This window comes from Hyposmocoma kahamanoa, unplaced genomic scaffold, assembly GCF_003589595.1.
Source record: "Hyposmocoma kahamanoa isolate Upper Pololo Valley unplaced genomic scaffold, ASM358959v1 224, whole genome shotgun sequence".
NCBI classification, from domain to species: domain Eukaryota; kingdom Metazoa; phylum Arthropoda; class Insecta; order Lepidoptera; family Cosmopterigidae; genus Hyposmocoma; species Hyposmocoma kahamanoa.
In genome coordinates, this window is record NW_020653743.1 from 1,001,169 (window position 1) to 1,020,988 (window position 19,820).

The window sequence follows — 19,820 nt, forward strand, 5'->3', positions numbered from 1 at the left end:
TATATAATAGACACACGCTTGGCCACAATCTCACCTGATGTTAAGCGACGATGTGACCGACGATGGGACGCGTTTGCCTAAAAAATGCCTATTCACTCTAGCCTTGAATAGCCTCAAATTGTACTTTTCGGGAAATACAGATGCCGGTAGAGCATTCCATTCCTTTGCCGTACGCATCAGAAAGGAGGAAGCAAAGCGCTTAGTGCGAATAGGTGGAATATCAACGACATAAGAATGGAGTGCTCCGGACCTTCTAGTCGACCGAAGGAGGAACGGTGAGGGCGGAACCAAATTGAAAAGTTCCTGCGCACACTACCCGAAATGTATCCGATAGAAAACCGACAAGCAGGCTACTTTTCTGCGATGATCGAGATTTTGGAGCTTCGACTCCACAAGAGGATTATTGTTAATAAGTCTCTTTGCTTTACGCTCCACCGAGTCCAAGGCAGCTAACTGGTATTGGGCAGAGCCGTCCCAAAGGTGGCAGCAGTACTCCATACAGGATCGAACTTGTGCTTTATACAGATTTAAAAGCTGTTCAGGTGTGAAGTACCGCCTGACCTTGAAAAGTATGCCTAGTTTTCTGGCAGCAGTTTTTGCCAAGCACTCGATGTATCGCCCAAAGTTGAGGTTGGATGATAAGTCCAGACCAAGTAGCTCAAGGTGGTCCCTTATCGGCACGGATACACCTCGGAAAGTCGGAGTAAGGTGTAGGGGACTCCGTTTTGATGAGAAAAGACACGCCTGTGTTTTAGCCGCATTAAACCTGACCCTGTTAGCATCTCCCCAGTCGGAAGCAGCTTTCAGACTCAGGTTCAACCGGGTGACCATCGCCTCTCGCTTACACCGGATCTCTTCACTGTTGTCTCGGGCGTCTGGCACATAACTCACCGCCACTGTGCTGTCGTCTGCGTACCCAAAGATACCGGGCATCAGCAGCAGGTCGTTGATATGCAGCAAGAATAGAGTGGCGGAGAGGACAGATCCCATTTTTCAGTTTAACAAATTTTTCAGTTCTCGTGCTCGTAAAGTTAGTCATATTTGCCGCCACTCTGGTTCACTGCGAGTTTGAGCCTTCAAACGTTTTCCAAGAGCAGTGAACCGTCTTTGACATGCAGGTTTCTTTTGCGAGGTGTTACTACATAATCTCAGTACAGTGCTAAAAACCGACCTCTAGTTTTTTTTATACTATCGTGTGTCGTAAGTGGCGGGACGAAGAAGTCGTGCCTGATGGCAAGCTACACGCCCGTCCATAACAGTTGCAGTGCCATTCAGAGCTTTAAATCGTGACTTTCCATGTGAGGTGAGATGGAAGGTAAATGCGCACTTATTTTTATTGAAAAAAAAAAAAATTATTGATATGTGTTGTCGGTGTAATTTTTAATGTGCAGTATTAAAAAAACCCGTACCTGCATGTAGCCGTTATCCTGGTAAACAACCTCCTTGTTGTCGACGTAATATTTATCAGCGTAGATCTTCTCCTCAACGAACTCCCCGTTCTGCCCCATATGCATGATCGGCTTTGGCAATGTCAGTTTGAGGGACTTCTTCTGCGCCTGCTGCGCTTTCGATGTTGATTTCTTGGGCGATGTTGTTTTCACTTTAAACTCCTGAAAATTGCGTTGAAGAGAGAATCGATTTAGATACAATAATTAAAGAACAAATCATAAAAAGGATCCAATTATTATGTTTTTAAGACTAAAAATTTCACAACAAATAAAAAAGTCAACAATGAAGTATAAAATCAACACTAACGAAACGAAATTTGAATAATTACTCTAAAAATACCACGCCCAAAACAAAAGAAAACGACCCGCATACAAGATATAATGCACTTATTACCGATTCGATTTATCGATTCTGTAGTGTAAATCTCTATGGATAAATATTCCGTTTTACGTATCAAGTAGTTGGGGTAACTTATTTTTATCTTTATCATTTCAATTTCTATCTAAATAACATACCGTAATTTTGACTACAAATTACAATTGCAACTAATACTGTTTATTTTTGGAATATTACAATAAATTTATTATTTCTTTCTGGTTGACAAATTTATTAAAAATAGTATACATGCAACGTAAAAATTTGAAATGTACACAGCACCCATCCTATGTGAAATACACTATAGCAAACTTCAATTGTTTCACTCACACATATCAATCTTTATCAATAGTAAAATACTGTTCTGTCAACAAAATTATTTAAAAAATAAGACGCCCAAACCACATCGGGCTAGCGTAATTGACTTTCGCCTAAATCCTCTCATTATTCTTCTGCTGATGGACACAGGCCCTTTGTCACTAGTATCCGACGAGTCCAGCGATGGAGTATGTAATAAAGTTAAAAGTGATCCTTACTTTGTCTTTGTTAGCGGCGCTCGCCGATCTCTTCTCCAAAGTGCGCAGCTCCTTACAAAGCTCCCGAACCAGCTGGCCGGAATTAAGGCATTTCGGGACGTTGTCGCGCTTCGCCGGATCCGACTGTAGGAAATATAGACAGTAAATAACATTGAAATACAAAAAAAAAGTTTTAATTTTGTAACCTTCGCGGTTCACGGATATGCGTGTTTTCGCAGTGCGCAAAAGTAGAAAGGACGTACGCTCTTGAGCGCGTGCCACTCCTTGAGCGCGTTGGCGAGGATCTTGACGCCGCGCAGCAGCAGCGGCGGCAGCGGCGCCGGCGCGCTGGCCAGGTACGACTCGTGCAGCGTGAAGTCCTCGTCCTGCCGCACCGGAAATCATTGTTACTTCAACGTGTACTTCGACAACGCGAGGCAGTCTCACTTCGACGCCAGGGGGCGAGTCAAAACCAGACTTGCAATCAATATTCGGTATTCGGCTTATTTTTTGCAATTAGACCGAATGCCGAAGAAAAACGGCAGGAAAAAATAAGAAAAAATGCTGAACCATGTAAATTTTATCAATGCTAAAATTCTAAACGACCAAAAGAAATGTAATAAACTAAAAAAAGGGTAAAATAATGAAACTACCTACTTAATATGTAATTTACTCATAACTTAATAAACGTCAACAAAACCCACCAAGTATTTATTATTCGCAAACTAAAATAAAATTTTGTTTTTGAAAGTTAACCAAAATGAAGTGATTAAAACAATTCCTTTCTTCATTAGGTCATGACTTTAAATTATAAACTTGAAAATTACAGTAAATATCCTTGCTTCGTTGTACGTACAAAATTATTTATCACAACTGAAGTTATTATTATTCGCACCAATTTTCGTAATATGCACCGAATAGTCTGGACGAATATTGCGCCACCTTTTGGCCGATTATACTATTCATTACAATACTGGACAAAACCTATCGCAAGCCCATTTTAAATATCAGAACTTGAAACTGAATGAATTTTATAGATTACATTCAGAGTACATTTCAAATTGCACGATTAGACACCTGGGGGTCGACTCAGAACCTTACGATAACTCAGTTGTCGACCGATTCGATTTGATATCGTACGATTTCTTTTCATTTTAATTCACAACACCCGAATCGAACGTCAAACCGTCGTATTCGAAACCGAACCGACATGGCGTCACACCCGTACGATAACCCGAACTTCTCGACCAGCAAAGGCCACAAACGTCTTTCAGAACACAGTTATCAATTGAAAGTTACCGAACGTCCTATTGTTTACAAAGCAAGAATGTAATATGGAAATCTCTTATTATTTTAAATAAAGTCTGGATTTTGTTCAATTTTATTAATTTTTTTAATGAAAGATCAATGCATTCCTACATTTTAGGCCCTTAAAGTCTTAAGAATGTATTCATTTTCATTTTTCTTATAATCTATTTCACGGGCTAACTCCGTAAACGCTGTTGGATAACAAAATCCTATCCGAATTATGAAAAGCTCGGAAAGCGCCCTTCAATTCGACAACGGTATCCATTTGAACGATTCAGTTGAAATATCGAAGAGTTCTGAATCGGGGTCCAGACTTCTTAAGTTGGCACGACTTAAATAAACTCCGACTTCCACAGTATGTTCCTCACCTGAGTCTCCTCATTATATCTGCGAAGCATAGTGAGCAGATACGCGCCGGCGTACCAATGCATGGCCTCAAAGAGTGGGTAACGAAAGGCTGTTGGAGTCTCCACACGGCGTTCGATCTCGTAGATCCTGCATTACACATATTATCATGATCAACTTCACAATCACAAATGAAATCCACGACAATCATGTCATGCATTATATTATTAATAATAAATGCGTGACACGATTGTTGTGGATTTCATTTGATATATGAATATGAGAGATATTTAAAAGTGATATTAAGGCCCATTTGCCTGAGTTGCCAGTCTCTATTTCTGGTTATATACTCGATGTTTTTGGGAAACTGGTAGATTTAACAAAATATGGCACTTGCCATATATGCCAATTCTAGGAAAGTACTTTCAAGTCGTCGTTATCAGCCCATAAATACGTCTTAGTGCTGGGCATGGGTCTTCCTTCAGGCGAGGATTTTCGATGGTGGCCCAATGCGGGTTGGGGACTCACACATAGTCCGAGGGTTGTGAACGTTCTTCGACGTGCAGGTTTCGTCGCAATGTTTTCGTTCACCGAAAAGTTCGTGGTAAATTTCAAATTACACGTTTCTCGAAATTTATGTGCGAGGCAAGTACTATCAATTAAATAACTTCTTTTTCTCCAAGGTACACCAGACTTGATACTCACTGTAACTGTGTCTCGATAGCATATGAGTGTAGCAAGTTTCCCCCGAAGACCAGGGAATCACAAGGCGTGAGAACCGCATGGATCCACCCCGAAGGTATGAACAAAGTTTGACCAGCTGTCAGTTCTGCCGTGCCGTACCATTCCACCTGAAAACAAGTGATTAATTACATACTTGTAATATAATCGCAATATGCAGGAGTCTCCTGCAGCTTGTGAGGAGAGGTAGGGGAAATATCTCGACCAATCACGATACGGAACGACTTTGAATAGTCGTCCGCTACCTACCCAAGCGCCGAAGATAATTAAGGCGAATTAATTCATAGTAAGAGGTGTGTTTTCTAATAAGGACTGTCGCGAATTAGTATTACTTTTGTAATATCAAGCATTAATAAATTTAGTCTGTTATGATACCTAAGAGTAGAGAACTATCCAGGCATCTCAAATTCTAAAGGTGAGATATCAGGCTGCTGGGAGTGCACTGGTTGGTCGGCACTACAGTTGGTAAGTTTCATCATCATCAACCCATTTATATGTCCCACTGCTGGGCACGGGTCTCCTTTCAGACGAGCGCTTAGGCCATAGTCCGCCACGCTGGCCCAATGCGGGTTAGGGACTCCACACATTTTCTAAGGGTTGTGAACCTTCAACGTGCAGGTTTTCCTTCACCGAAAAGCTCATGATAAATTTCAAATTAAATTTCGCACATAAATTCCGAGAAACTCAGCGGTGCGAGCCCGAATTCGAACCTACGACATTCTACTTGAGAGGCAGTAGGTCAAACCATTAGGCTACCACGGCTTCACGGTTCACGGTTGGTAAGTTTGCACAATGTTTATTACTAACTTAGATACAATATTTGTTGACTAGACAGCCTGAAGATAGAGTATGACGAATCAGTAATAGAATTAGAATGAGACCCGCCACTTGTACTAAAGGTATAAGGGGGCATGAAGCGGCGGCAAGGAAGGAATGTAGGCGTGTGTGAGGAGACCCATCATAGGGATCAGAGGATCCCACTAGTTCAGATTCAGAGGATCGATATGAGGTCATGGACATATTAGGACAATTATAGTAGTCATATTAAGTAGAATGGAGTGAGAAGTGTTCGCGAAGAAAGATACTCTATGATAAAAAGTCGCATATGTCATTTACATCATGATTGAACTCATTATTCAAGGGATGGGGCCTGGTGACTTATAATACAAGTGAAATATCTACATCAAGCGCCAGCTCCCACAATATACTACTGTAATGTGCCTTCATATTGTTTAGTACTTTGTGGTGAGAAATAAACATATTTATTATTATTATATTGTGTTTAAAATTATGAATGTGTGAGCTTGGCAACAGCGGTTCTGATAGTAATCGAGGCTTCAGTGTCTATACAACCTCAAATGGCTTTGCTTGATTCAGCATAACAGACAAAGTGTCGGATCAATCACTTTAGAAATATCGTATATATATTCCTATATATACGATATTTCCAAAGTTGGGGATATGCACTGATTACTTCTATATGGTGTAAAAACACGATTCGTACAAATTTTCACGACAAAAAAAGACAAATTTACCTCGAATTTTTACAATAAAACTACTGTATTCAATAGGTATTTGACATAAATCGATCCCTCCTACGTAAAGTATCGTATGTCGAAATTGCCAAGTTTACAGGGGAGCGTTTTAAAGTTCTGGATTCACTGAAATAAGAGTTTTAAAGTAACGAGCTTTGCCGAATAAAACTGAGAAATGCTAAAGTCACGTGTAAAGTTTCAGTGAATTCAAAACTTTAAAACGCTCCCCTGTAAACTTGGCGATTTCGACATACGATATTTTACGTATGAGGCATTGACTTACAATTATATGGACGTCGGGTCCGCGCTAAAAAGTGTCCGAACTTATAGGGCGTTAAAATCGTATACAGAGCGTCATTCACGCTCTAGTCTTCGTTTGTTCGACTGACAGCGAAGCAAACAAAATTAGACTGTACTGCGATGACATTACAATTTAAATTCAACGTTTTAGCTTTTTCATATTCCTTGACATGTCACTACGTTTAAATAGGTTGACTTGGGACATTTTTTTCGTGGTTTTTGTATTAGACCCGTCGTCCATTTATTTGTAAGTCAATGGTAGGTGGGGTCGAAATAATACCAATGATTTTTTTATTAACTGAACTAAATACCACACTTATACTATATGATATACATTTCTCAAATGGCTTCAATTCCGTTTACAAAAAAATAAATTCTGAAATAAAGCCAGTGTCCCTGCCTCTTGACCAAGGCAAAGTGAACCGTATAAGTACGACATAAAACTTTAATTCGAGCTGAGGTAGTATAAGACTCTTAAGGCACTTCCATTTGGAATTATAGTTAACATATTTCAGCTTACCAAATCACCGAAGAACCGTTCATTCTGGTTATTGGATGCGCTCCATTGCTGGTACAGAGCGAGATTAGTCGCCGTCGGCGGCACCAGGTAAAATATCTGAAACAAAAAATATAGTTAACTCAACAAATGTAATATTAAGACGTAATTAAGGAGAACGTGCAGCACCCGGACAAACCAATGTAGGTTTAAGGGTGTGATGTATATATATTTTTGTAATATTCTTAGTGTTTAAAATAAATAAATAAATAAATAAACAAAGAAATAAACTGAAACGACATCATCATGCAAGGATGCGTGGCCCGCATCAAAATCTGGCGAGTGTCGCAGCGCCTTCCCATCCCAGAATAAAAATTAAATTAGGTTGAGTACAGTCCACTAATGTATTTTCGTATTTCTCACTACAACTCTGCCTTGAAAATATAAAAAACACAAAAAAATAGAAATAACAAAGAACGCCTTTTTTAAAGTATGTGGTGTTAAGTATTCAAGTATTCGTGCACCATAAACGCAAAATAATTAATAGCATAGACAATTATCTAATCATATAAATCTAATTCTCGGAATTACGAACGGTTACCATGCCGTTCTGCCACGCAGAGGTCCCAGAGTCGATTCCCGAGCAGTGAGAAATATTTGTATGGCCTACATTTATTTCTCTCGTGAGTTTAAATGTAATTTGTGATTGTCTATGTGTGTGTCCATGCCATCCGCGACACAGGGTTTCCCTAGTGCGGGGCTATATTGAGTGTGTGCGTTACTATTATTATTATTATTATTATTATTATTATTAGAAGATTATGTATAAGTTTAGAGCAGCGGACAGAAAGGGATTCACAAATTTAATTGTATTTATTTTGCACGCTCCATAAATAATGAAATTTGTAGATTTTTTATACAAATGCCAACATTTCCGAGCATGTTTGAGGAAATTGTATTTTCTCATTTATATTAAGAAGTTCCGAACCAATTAGTTACATAAAACATAAATTAGTTATGATCATGGCGTCGCGAATTATGTCGCGATTTATTATGATATAGTTTTGTAATATCAGCCCCCGTAGTATGCTGCCTCGAAGAAGCTGTTATATCAACATTTAGCTCTCAAATTCGAGTGATTAACCATGCATTTTATAATTTTATCACAATAGCCAACATGGCGAGCACCGTGACGTCATATTTCTATGTCATCGCGAGTGCCGTGACCAATGACTGCAAAAGATTAATACAGTACCAAACAGTCGACAGTTCTGCACAGTAATTTTATCAACGTAAAATTTTTTTGCTTCATCGATTTCGCAATTTCATATCGTTGTCCTAGTTCTTCAAAATATATAACATTATTTAACTACCACATAAGCAAACTTAGCTTTAACAACTGAAATAAATATTGTCTGCATTAACAAATTTAGTCTGTTATGGTACATCAGAGTGGGGAACTAGCCCGGCAGTTCAGGCGTCATAAATTCTGAAGGTGAGATATCAGGAGTTTGTGGGAGTGCAGTGGTTGGTCGTACAGCTGGTAACATTTGGAAACGAGAATAAATGCCTTTAAACACGAACAGGTATTTTCACACCTACCTATTTCCCCGACGTTTCGGCCAGGTTGCACTGGCCGTGGTCACGGGCTGACCCCAGTCAGCGCGAGTTTATAAGTGCATAAAGTCAACTTCGGAAGTCTAGCGTTAGCCTTGTGGGCGCTAGAAAGGAGGCCCCGGGTTCGTTTTATAAATTGGATCTGATCTGGGTGCTCTTGGTAGTGCAACCGAAGTTAATACCGTCGCTGTAATGTCTTGTCTAACTTGCATGATAGTGCCGACTTGGAGAGGGAGAGAAGGGCCCTGTGTGTTAGATGTAATATGCTCGCCTGCAGGTTTGCTCGTTCCACCAAAGATGTAAAGATTTCATTATTTAAAGCATATTGTGAAAACTTTTACACAAGCAGCCTGTGAGTGAAGTGTATGCAGAAAACCCTGAATACATTAAGGGTGCAATATAACAACGCTTTTAGGATTTTAATGGGGCTGCCGCGACACTGTAGTGCATCCATCAGGCTTTCATGCCATTATGCGCAAGAAGGCTGCCTCACTCATGATGCGTGTGCGCGGCAGTGCTAATAGCATCCTAGCCGTTGTTGCCAACAGGCTGGACTGCCCCTACCAACTACATTGGGTGCAACTACACGCGCGTAGGATAGTGGCCTAGACTCACTAGAATTAAGTAATTTTGTATTGTACTAACCATAGCACGTAAGAACAATTTACTGTATTACTAACATCATTATGGATCATGGTGCGAAATAAATAATTCTATTCTATTATAATTTCGTTTGAAACCCTTTGCGGATATCTGACACATTATTAATAATAATAATGTGTCAGATATCCGCAATATCAATAATAATATTGACCCCACCTTCCGCCCGTGCAGCACGTGGTACCAGACGGTGGTTCCGCCGAAGTCGACGTGGAAATCGGTGTATGAGCCGGCGGCGGACATGAGGCAGTACTTCTGTACGGCTGGCCTCGGCGGACGCTCCTCGGCGGACGGCCACACCAGCTCCGCCCAGTCCAGGCGCCGGGCCATCGCCGGGGGCTCCACCAGGGGGGACATGCTGAAGGAAAATAGAATTTACATAACCTTTATTGAATTAAACGATAACGCCAGAGAACTGTCTGAGATGATGAGTGGCGTCTCTATTAACACGCTTCTGGCAGATTGCGGCATTTATGCTGAGCCACTGTCATGACTTCCAAAACTATTCAATTAAATGATAGATGATGATCATAGGTGTAGTTGTATGTTACTTTTGTTATAAAAAGTTTGTTACTTTTAAGTGGTTCAATATAATAATATTCATGGAATTAGTTTTAGTGGATCCTATGTAAATAAGTTGTCATGGAGGTAAATAAAGTTTTTATCTATCGATCTATCTATCTACTTATTTAAGAAAAACAGAAACTTTCATGTGTACGTGGTAGCGCAATGGGTGGACAATTCGAACTCTTGTGGTAGCATGTATCCATATGTTCATTTCGAAATTAAGTACATTTGTTAATTATAATTATTAATACAAAGATCGAACATTCAGAAAAAACACTCAGAAAAAATTCCTTCGATCCGGTCCGATTCGAACCGACGTCTTCTTGCATACCGTGTCAGACGCTATACCAACTAAGCCACGGAACGAACCAACGGACATCACGAATTTTTCTATGTGCTTGCGTCGTGTCTTTGTACTTGGTCTTTCAACGACTTTTTAGTCGTAGCGCCATCTATGAGAAATCTACTACAGATTTATCACCCAGTTAGTACCTTTACAGCTACCAGTCCTGGCGAGAGATGTCGCTATTCACTGTATTAATTAAATTTTTATTGACTACCACTCTCTTAACGGCAAATGAAAACATTGGGATGAAACTTGCGAGAAAGGTTCACCGCCCTTAAAAAATGTGTTAAGTTCCTATCTTAAACTAGATTCTTAGAAGAGATCCGTGTCTTGCAGGGATGTATATTCGGTAGAACATGTTGTTAAGAGTCAATACTATTTGATCTCCAAATTCAAATTTTTCCTGTGCTAATACGGTTCATTTTGCTTGGGTCGATCGGCGGGACACTGGCTTTATGTCATTTTAAAAATGCATAACGTATACTATACGTGTTCTATTGAGTTCAGTTGATATGAAAAAACAATTGGTATGGTACCTATTGAATACAGCAGTTTTCTTATAAAATTTCGAAGTAGGTTCCGTGTTTTCACACCGTAAAGTAACCAGTATATACCTTTCATTTTAATATATATTTTTTCCAAAGTGGACTGATTAAATACTTTCAATGTTATGCAGAATCAATCAAAGCCATTTGAGGTTGTATACATTCTTAATACACAACATACATGTTGATAAGCCAAAACAAGTTCGTGAAGTTTTACCGTTGTTGTTCTTTTAAATTGTTATATTATCTATGGTTATTTAAAAAATAATATTTCAAGAATAATCGCGAAAGCTGTAAGTTTATAATTCATAAAAAACACCCAAAACCGGTGGACCACAATGATGTCGTATACCACATTGACAACGCCAAACCCTTGACAAAGTTGTCAAAAACTATTGCAGTTATAAGTTACCTCATCCATGGTATTCGCCCGACATAGCCCGTCAGACATACACTTATTTCGGCCTTTATAAAATTCTTTGAACGGGCACGACTTCGACAACGAAAAGACCCCTAGAGCGGTTTTTTATAAGACAAGAATATTTATGAAAGGGGAATTTTAAAATTAATAAATATTCTAAACAATAGAATAAAGTTTGATATTCTTTTTAAATGTTTTTCACTTGTACCTTAATGCTGTACAATGCCTTTTTGGCTTTTTTTTAAATGAATGGATTTTGCCATCAATCTCCAATCTTTTGCCATCTTTCGGTTAATGTCAATATAACATTTTCCCCTTTCTTAAAAGTTCCTGTCTTTACTTAAATAAATTACAGCTCTAAGTGTAGTTTGTCGGTCTCTTCGTTATCAAAATCGTGTCCATTCGAAGAATTTTGTAAAGACCGAATCAAATGATAATTTGAAGGGACTGTGCCGGGCGTATATATTCCTAGTTGTTGAGGAAACACCATCGAGTATATAACCAGAAATAGAGACGAAATGTCATTTAATTTGTTTGAAAACTACTCTGCCAAATCATTACGGTGACAGCTGCCCTCTGCCGATTGGCCAGCCCTAATTCGAAACAATTGACGGGTGTCGTCAATTGTTTCACTTCAAATGTACCGTTTAACTTGAGCTTTGGTATAATGGACGATAATTGAAAAATTACGTATTTAATGTTTAATTATCGATGAAATGTGATTCCGTTTGTTTTATAATTAGACGTTTTGCTGTTTTTCCCACGCCACCGAATGGAACGGCCCCCATTGTTAGGGATATTATCTTTGTTACAATAAATACAGAATATTTTTTGGAATATACGGTGACGTACACACAGGTCAGTTGTTGGCGCTGTACTACTTCAGCTTTCTAATTTGTGATTTCAGTGCAAACGAGAGTTGATACTTAAAAGTGAAATAAGGCCCATTATTGCCTGATAAGTTGCACAGACGGATGGCACTTATTTCTGGTTATATACTCGACGGGTAACACACATCCCAACCTTTACTGCAATAGTTTTTACCTAGCCCTGCAACAAAGACAAGGTCTACGATGAAACGAGCCTATTTATAGAGAAAGATTTCCCATTCTGTCGTACTCGCAAACACAGTCGTAGGTAGGAAATTCCGTTCCAGGGCTGTGTGCATAGAAAAAAATGATGAAATCCTGCCTTTACTCTAAATCCGAAAGGTCCGATGGTAAGGGGCTGGCGGAATGAGCTGAGAATGAAGCACGACCCAATATTTTTTATCGTGACAGGACGAACAAGTCGTACGCCTGATGGTAAGCTGCACGCCTGTCCATAACAGTCTCAGTGCCACTCTCGAGCATAAAATCGCAAAGATCTGATGGGCACTGCCACTGCGCCCGTCACTCTGAGACATAAATTGACAAGTCCAATGTGCCTGTAATTTCACCAGCACCCTTCAAAAATGGAACAGTAATGCTGATATTACTGAACAGATAAGGTAGCAGTACTACCTTGGACGAATTCTTTCACAAGGAGCTCTACTGCTACTAATGAATATACTCGTAATGAAATAGTTGCTGTGGATACTGACTTGGTGTCGGTGAACTCGAGGCTGAGCACGTTAAGCACCTTCTCGTCACGACTTTGTGGCGGCGTCTCGAAGTAGTCCACGAACTCCCCCAACGGCATCCGTAGCGTCGACTGTTTGCGGACATCTATCACCTCCACCTGCGAACGGATGTGTTTGAAGCTTTGTAATTGGACTCTTGTGTCCTAATGCGATGTCAAAATAAATGGCTTAAAATTAGTGATGCAACAGAAGTGTCGTAACGGAAACAGAAACAGATGTCAAAAGTATATCTTAGCGGAAACGGAAGCAGAAATGTAAATACTATAAAGATCTCAATTAAATAGTTCCAAACGGCTTGTTTTTGGCGTAAAAAAAACGGGCGCTCTCCATTAAAGTTAAACATATGGCACTGGTGTGGTACACGCCTAGTGAACGTTGTGAACTTCCGAATTAAAGTTTTGTTATAAAAGTTGCGGAAGCAGAAACAGAAACAGATGTGAAAAAGCTTGCGGAATTTCAGCAGGTGCGGAAGCAGAAACAATGGTATGTTGCATCACTATTTAAAATGTTGACAAATTCTGAATTTGAGTCACTCTTGTTCAAACCACCATAAATACAACAATAAACACGTCTACTATTTTTTAAACACCGAGCGAACTCTTCAACGCAACGTGACAGCGAGATAATACGAATATGTGCGTACAAACACATTCGCACTATGCACACATACAAGCCGCGTTGCTACGTTTGTACGGAGTTATCCTACTTGTTTTATTACGTTATGGTATAAGTGACCGTTCGAGCTAAGCGGTGCTAATATCAGGGCAGTGACAAATTTCAATAGTACATTAAACTGCCGCCGTGTCACGCTAAGTATAACGCAAAGTGTAACTGCTTCCGTGGCCAAACGGTTACCAAACTGGACTGCCACGCAGAGGTCCCAGGTTCGATTCCCGCGCCGGGAGAAATATGTGCATGGCCTACATTTGTTTCTCTAGTGAGTGTAGCTGTAATTTGTGGTTATCTATGTGTATTTGTAGGTTACCCTAGTGTGGGGCTATGTTGAGTGTGTTAGTTATTATTATTATATGTATTTTAGACACGGCTCTCCCAAGGCCTAAAAGATTAATTATTATTGTAATCATTACTAAAGTAGAATTTAACTAAGGTGACCTGCGTTTGAGCTGTATAGCATAATATGTATATCAGTACCTCTAATTGCGCCCCGCAGAATCTGAGAACTGATCTAACTGTGAAAGTGCCAGGATTAGGAGTTTTCATCTCCAGCCCATCATTGGTCTGGAACAGTACTGGTCGGTTGAAGCCTGAAAAGAAAGTAGTTTTAGTTTTTAAGTCCTATTAATATTTCTTCAAGTACTGTTTGTATTACATTGTCAAACTTAGGAACTTTTTTATGATAGCGACGGGATGAACTGGTGATAAGCGACACGCCTGTTCATAGTAGATACAATGCCACTCAAAGCTTTAAATCGCAAAGATCTGAGACATAAGTTGACAAGTGCCATGTGCCTATAATTTCACCAGCACCCTGACCTTTTAAAGCCGGAACGGAGTAATACTCACAAAACTGCTTTGCGGCAGAAACAGGTATGCTGACAATATACCCTGAACGAACTGCTGCTAAAATATTATTCATATCAAGCAAAAAAAATATTTAGTAGCAACCTTATTACCAAGGGTGGTGCCAGAGGAAAACTTTGAACTGGTTGTCGCCAATTCATTCATCATTATTAATCCAACTACTAGAACGCACGAGTCCAAAATCTCACTTTAAAGAAGCCAATATGAACAATGCGATGCAATTATACCAAAATCAATCTAGCATGATTCCCGTGCCAGTTCATAAAAATCTACAGAATATAACCTTGTAATGTGTAAAAAATTATAAAAAGCCCGGACTGTACTGAAGCATATGAACACTTCACAGAGTGAAGTAATTTTCGTTAAAAGTATACACATTTTCTATTGACTTAATTAGTCAACAACTCAATAAGTTGCAAAATGTTATTTGCATGTTGTGCGCGGCTGTTATTGAGTTACAAATGTATTTGTTTTTGTTATAGTGTCATAGTTTTACTTGTATTGTATAATTTGTATCTTGTAACTGAGAGAAAATAAAAAATATTATTTTTATTAAATAAATAAAAATAAAGATAAAAACGACACATTCACTAATTTACGTATTTTATAAACTATTTTTATAGAATAAACAACAAATCAATGTTTGTTTGTGAGAAATTAACGGACAAAGGCATTTTTATTCAAAAATTCGTTAATTGTTATAACTTGCAAAGGTTACTTTATTACACTACATTTGCTAGAGATGATGTATGATGTGTATAGTGCGTTTGTTCGTTGCAAAAATATCCATTGAAATTACATTTGAATTATAGTCGTGTTTTATGCCTTCAATATAATACAAAACACTTCACACGTCAAAACATCGTGCAGAATACGTCAGGAAAATAAAACTGTACAAGAGAACCTTTCAAAAATCAAATATACTAAAAAATCTATCGACTTTACCTAATCCCTATTGAGTTGAGGCACGTCACAGGGATCATCCTAGTTTGAGTTTAATATAAGTTTCCAAAAGCTCACCATTATCTCTAACAAACTCCTCTGTAAACTGTTGGGGACGCATTCTGTGCAGTGCCTGTTGTGAAGGCCGCATCGGGCGGGCGGCCAGCGCCCGCACCCATGCTGGCGTACCAACTTGAGACGGACGAGTCTCCGCACTTAACTCGTAGCGGTCCGCACGATGGTTGTTTGTAGGGATTTTTACTGAAATAACACAACATTACAAACCAATTAAAGTTTCTATATTGCAACGGCCTTTATTGTATTCCAAAACTTATTATCACGAAAATCAATGTCACAAAGAACTTTATGGTTAAAATTAAATTTAAAAATTAGAGCTACTTTAGCCCAGTGGGATAGTTGCTTATGTGTTTTGAAATCTTCTACACCGTGTTCTTCTGTTGTAGTTTACCATCTATAAAAAATTATTAAAATTTCAGATTTGTTTTAACTTGTAACTGCTCAATCATAGTAATCTTGAAAGGGTTATAAGGGTTATAAGCACGCACTGCTGGCAGCGCTTAAGCATTTCCTGTAGATTGTAATATAGCCTGGAGAGTCATGTTGGTGTATTTGTGGATGTTTGTCATTTCTAGACGTATCAGAGCTTCGACATTATTTAACTTTTCCAGAAAATGTGAGTGACGTATGTGTGTAAACACGTTGTATCGTTAAGCGTATATAAGAAACTATTGTATCTGTAATTTAGCATGATAAGAGAGAGCACGTGTGCTCGTTTCAGACATTAGATACAGGATGACGACGGAACGAAACAAGGTGAGAAAAACGAGGAAAAAAAGAACGATTCAAAATTTGAAAATAAGTGGCCAGGTACCGGAGAAGGTGATAAAAAGATGGGATGACGATGGAGGACGTCGCATCGTCACAATCTAGTCTGCTTGGAGTAGGAGGCATGGGCCTCAATTCTGCTAATATTCGAAAAATATAACGATCGTTGTAATTCCATTGAAAATCCACTAAGATTCTATTGCAATTATGACAATATTCATTATTCTACTAAAATCTAGTTGCACTAACAGTTGAGTCTCAATATAGTGTCAATGGAATGGCAGTGATGGCGTTCATCAATTCCATCACCAACGATCGATGTTGCTTTACTAAAACTACCTAACCTAAAAACTATTCTCTTATATCTCTTATATCTTAATTTTTATCTAGTTTAAGCTTAACACAAAACAATCTTAGAAATAAATACACATACGTTCACCATACAAGGTGCCAAGTTGCTACAGGTGTATACATACTAAACATTTAGAGTAAGATACAAAGAATAAATTAAAATAATAATAAAAAAACAATTAAAAATGTATAATTACAGCAAATAATTTGATTTAAGATTGAAACAATTGCTTGCACATGCGAATAAGTTGTTTAGCGTTCCCTACATGAAAGATGTCTACGTCACTGTCTCTGGTCACGGTCAAGTCATTGTATGACTGCATGAGTCTGTTCAAGGGCATACCTTCCGAGATTACAATACAATACAATACAAAAATTCTTTATTGTACACCAAAAAAGGAAACAAATACAATACAATTAAATTAAAAATAAGCGGTGGTACAATGGGCGGTCTTATCGCTTTAAGCGATTTCTGCCAGACAACCTTTGGATGGAAGTAATTATATAATTCACAGGAAAAAGACGGCGGTGTATGAAGAATTACTAATCAACAGATAAAAATTGATAAATAAATGCAAATATACATATATTTATAAATAAATAATAAAACCAATACATATATATGAATATCGTAAACTACTATATATTCTTATACTTATAAATATAAAAATTTCTAAAACGTAATTTCAAAACATAAAAATACCTAAGCAGTCCAGGTCACACTAAATTAAGGTAGTGTACTTTTACCATATTTTTGAATATATTCAATGATTTCGCTTGTTGAATAGACAAAGGTAAAGCGTTCCACAAACGAATAGCCTGAACAGTAAAGGACTTGTCGTAATACTGGGAGGTATGCAATGGCATCTTAAGTTGGAGAGTTGAAGAAGAGCGCAGAAGTCGGGGGTTGTATTGATGGACGAATTCAAATCGCTCCTTAAGATAAGGTGGTGTGTGAGGAATGAATAAGATGCCATAGAGAAGATTAAGAATATGAGCATTCCGGCGAAGTCTAATGGGTAACCACTTCAGCTCATTGCGATAAATGGAAAATTTCATGATCAAATTTCCTCAGACCATAAATGAAACGGATGCAAAAGTTTTGTAGACGTTCGAGTTTGTTGAGCTGTTCTTCGGTTAAATCCAGATAGCAGGCATCAGCATAATCAAGAATTGGAAGAAGAAGAGTTTGGGCAAGCGCAGTTTTCGTGGCAATAGGTAAAAAATTACGTAACCGTCTGAGAGATGCGGCAGACGCAAACAATTTGCGGCTGGTCTCAACTAATTGAGGTGCCCAAGATAGCTGCCTATCAATAAGTATACCCAGATTTTTTACGTTGTCACTAATTTTAATGTAGGTGTCGTCTATAATAACCTGCGGCAAGCGAAACCAATCTATCTTGGATACCATTCTAGAGCTGCCAATAACAATCATTTGCGTTTTCGTTGCGTTCAGCTTAAGACCAAATTGTTTACTCCACGTCGAAATATGACGGAGATCATTATTGATTACCTCAATGGCTTCGTGCAGGTTTTCAAGTTGCCGGTGAGTGTAAATTTGTAAATCATCTGCATACAGGTGATAGGATGAGGTAAGACTGCGGGAAATTGAATTAATAAAGATCGAGAAGAGAAGAGGAGATAAAACGCCGCCCTGTGGAACGCCAGCATTAATGTCACACCAACAAGAGAATCTCTCATCAATGTGAACACACTGCCGCCGCCCATGCAGGTAACTATGAAACCAAGAGATTACCGTTGGAGATATGTTAAGAGTGCGTAAAAGTGCAATCAAAATGTCAAAATCAACGTTGTTGAAAGCATTGCTGAAATCAAGCAATGACATTACAGTGAGTTGCTGTTGCGACATACTATACCTAATGTCATCAGTGATCCTAACAAGAGCAGTCACAGTGCTGTGTCCTGGTCGGAAGCCGGATTGAAAGGGATTAAGAAGGTTGTTACGTATGAGAAAAGGAGTAATTTGGTTATGAACTAGTCGCTCTAGCAGCTTTGATAGAAAGGGAAGTATAGAAATAGGTCGGAAATCAGAAAAGTTAGATGGATTGGCTTTTTTGGGAAGAGGAGTAATGAGAGCTTCCTTCCAAAGGGAAGGAAATTCTCCGCTACTGATAGAAAAATTAAGAATATACCGGATCACTGGTAAAATCTCATCAACTATGAATAAAAACATTTTACGACCAATATGGTCACTGCCAACAGCATTGGACGAAATAGATTCTATGCCCTTCTTAACATCACAATCAGTAAACTCTTTTAAAGAAAACGGAGGATGGTCGGCAGTTGGAAGCGTGGAAAGATAATTTAAGGTAGATGTTTTAGTCGACCCGTCGAAGGCAACGGAATTAGAGAAATGATGATTAAGAGCATCAAGGTTTACATTTTTTGGGAAACTATCTTGACGTGACTTACCAACTCCCAGCGACCTAAGAAACTTCCAGACTTTAGCCGGATCATCAGTTTCTAAAGAACTATGAATATGTCGGCGTTGTCCATCCCTACACAACCTATTGCAGTGATTACGACGCTCATTATAGATGCGCTTATTCTCGTCTGTAGGACTGTACTTAAATCTGGCCTTAGCTGTGAGCTTTTTATTCATAGCAGTCCTAACATTCTGGTCTAGCCAAGGTGCAGGGAGGTGTTTCATTTTAACTGGCCGTACTGGTGCATGTTTATCGTAAAGATTCATCAACGTGTTGTTAAACTCGGACACTTTGCTAATTGATATAGCATTCACAACGTTACCCCAGTCAATTTCACGAGCATCACTTCGCAAACAGTCCAAATCAATTCCACGAAAATTTTTAGAAAATTTTTAGAAAGAGATTAGTTAAGTCACTAGATAAAACAAATGATTTAGCATGGGGACCCTAGGGAATTAGGTTTCAAATTAAATGTTTTTGATATCATATCACTTGATATTATAAAAAAAGACGCTGTTTTACAAGAATAGTGGCCCAATCCAAAATGGTTCCATCTTTGACATATTACTGAGAATTGTTCAGATAATGCTGAATTTTACTGTGAATGGGACACCGAGCTTTTCATTGGTTCAATAATCACATGACATTATTGAGATTAATTATAAATTTTGCGTTGCGGACACATCTCAGGTTTTCTAAACCGTCTTCCAGTTGAATTAGATGCTTTTGAGATACGCCATAATTCTAGAAAGCCATAAATATAATGAATGAGTGGATTTTGATGGATGACGAAGTTATTAGAACTCTGTCGCTTTCTCAATTCTGCAACTCTGAAGTACAATCTATATAAC

The 19,820-nt window shown here is 38.6% G+C and overlaps 1 protein-coding gene across 1 annotated transcript in view; it reads right to left on the reverse strand.

The window, feature by feature from the left end:
• LOC113228139 (histone lysine demethylase PHF8-like) overlaps window positions 1-19,820 on the reverse strand; it is a 39,585-nt gene that overhangs the window by 16,745 nt on the left and 3,020 nt on the right. Inside the window, exons 3-12 of the mRNA XM_026461321.1 lie at window positions 15,404-15,586; window positions 13,994-14,106; window positions 12,803-12,939; window positions 9,501-9,699; window positions 7,089-7,184; window positions 4,698-4,843; window positions 4,016-4,142; window positions 2,603-2,725; window positions 2,361-2,483; window positions 1,404-1,610 (exon numbers count right to left, since the gene is read on the reverse strand). Coding sequence (XP_026317106.1) covers window positions 1,404-1,610; window positions 2,361-2,483; window positions 2,603-2,725; window positions 4,016-4,142; window positions 4,698-4,843; window positions 7,089-7,184; window positions 9,501-9,699; window positions 12,803-12,939; window positions 13,994-14,106; window positions 15,404-15,586 — 1,454 coding nt within the window. The remainder of the gene's footprint in view (window positions 1-1,403; window positions 1,611-2,360; window positions 2,484-2,602; window positions 2,726-4,015; window positions 4,143-4,697; window positions 4,844-7,088; window positions 7,185-9,500; window positions 9,700-12,802; window positions 12,940-13,993; window positions 14,107-15,403; window positions 15,587-19,820) is intronic.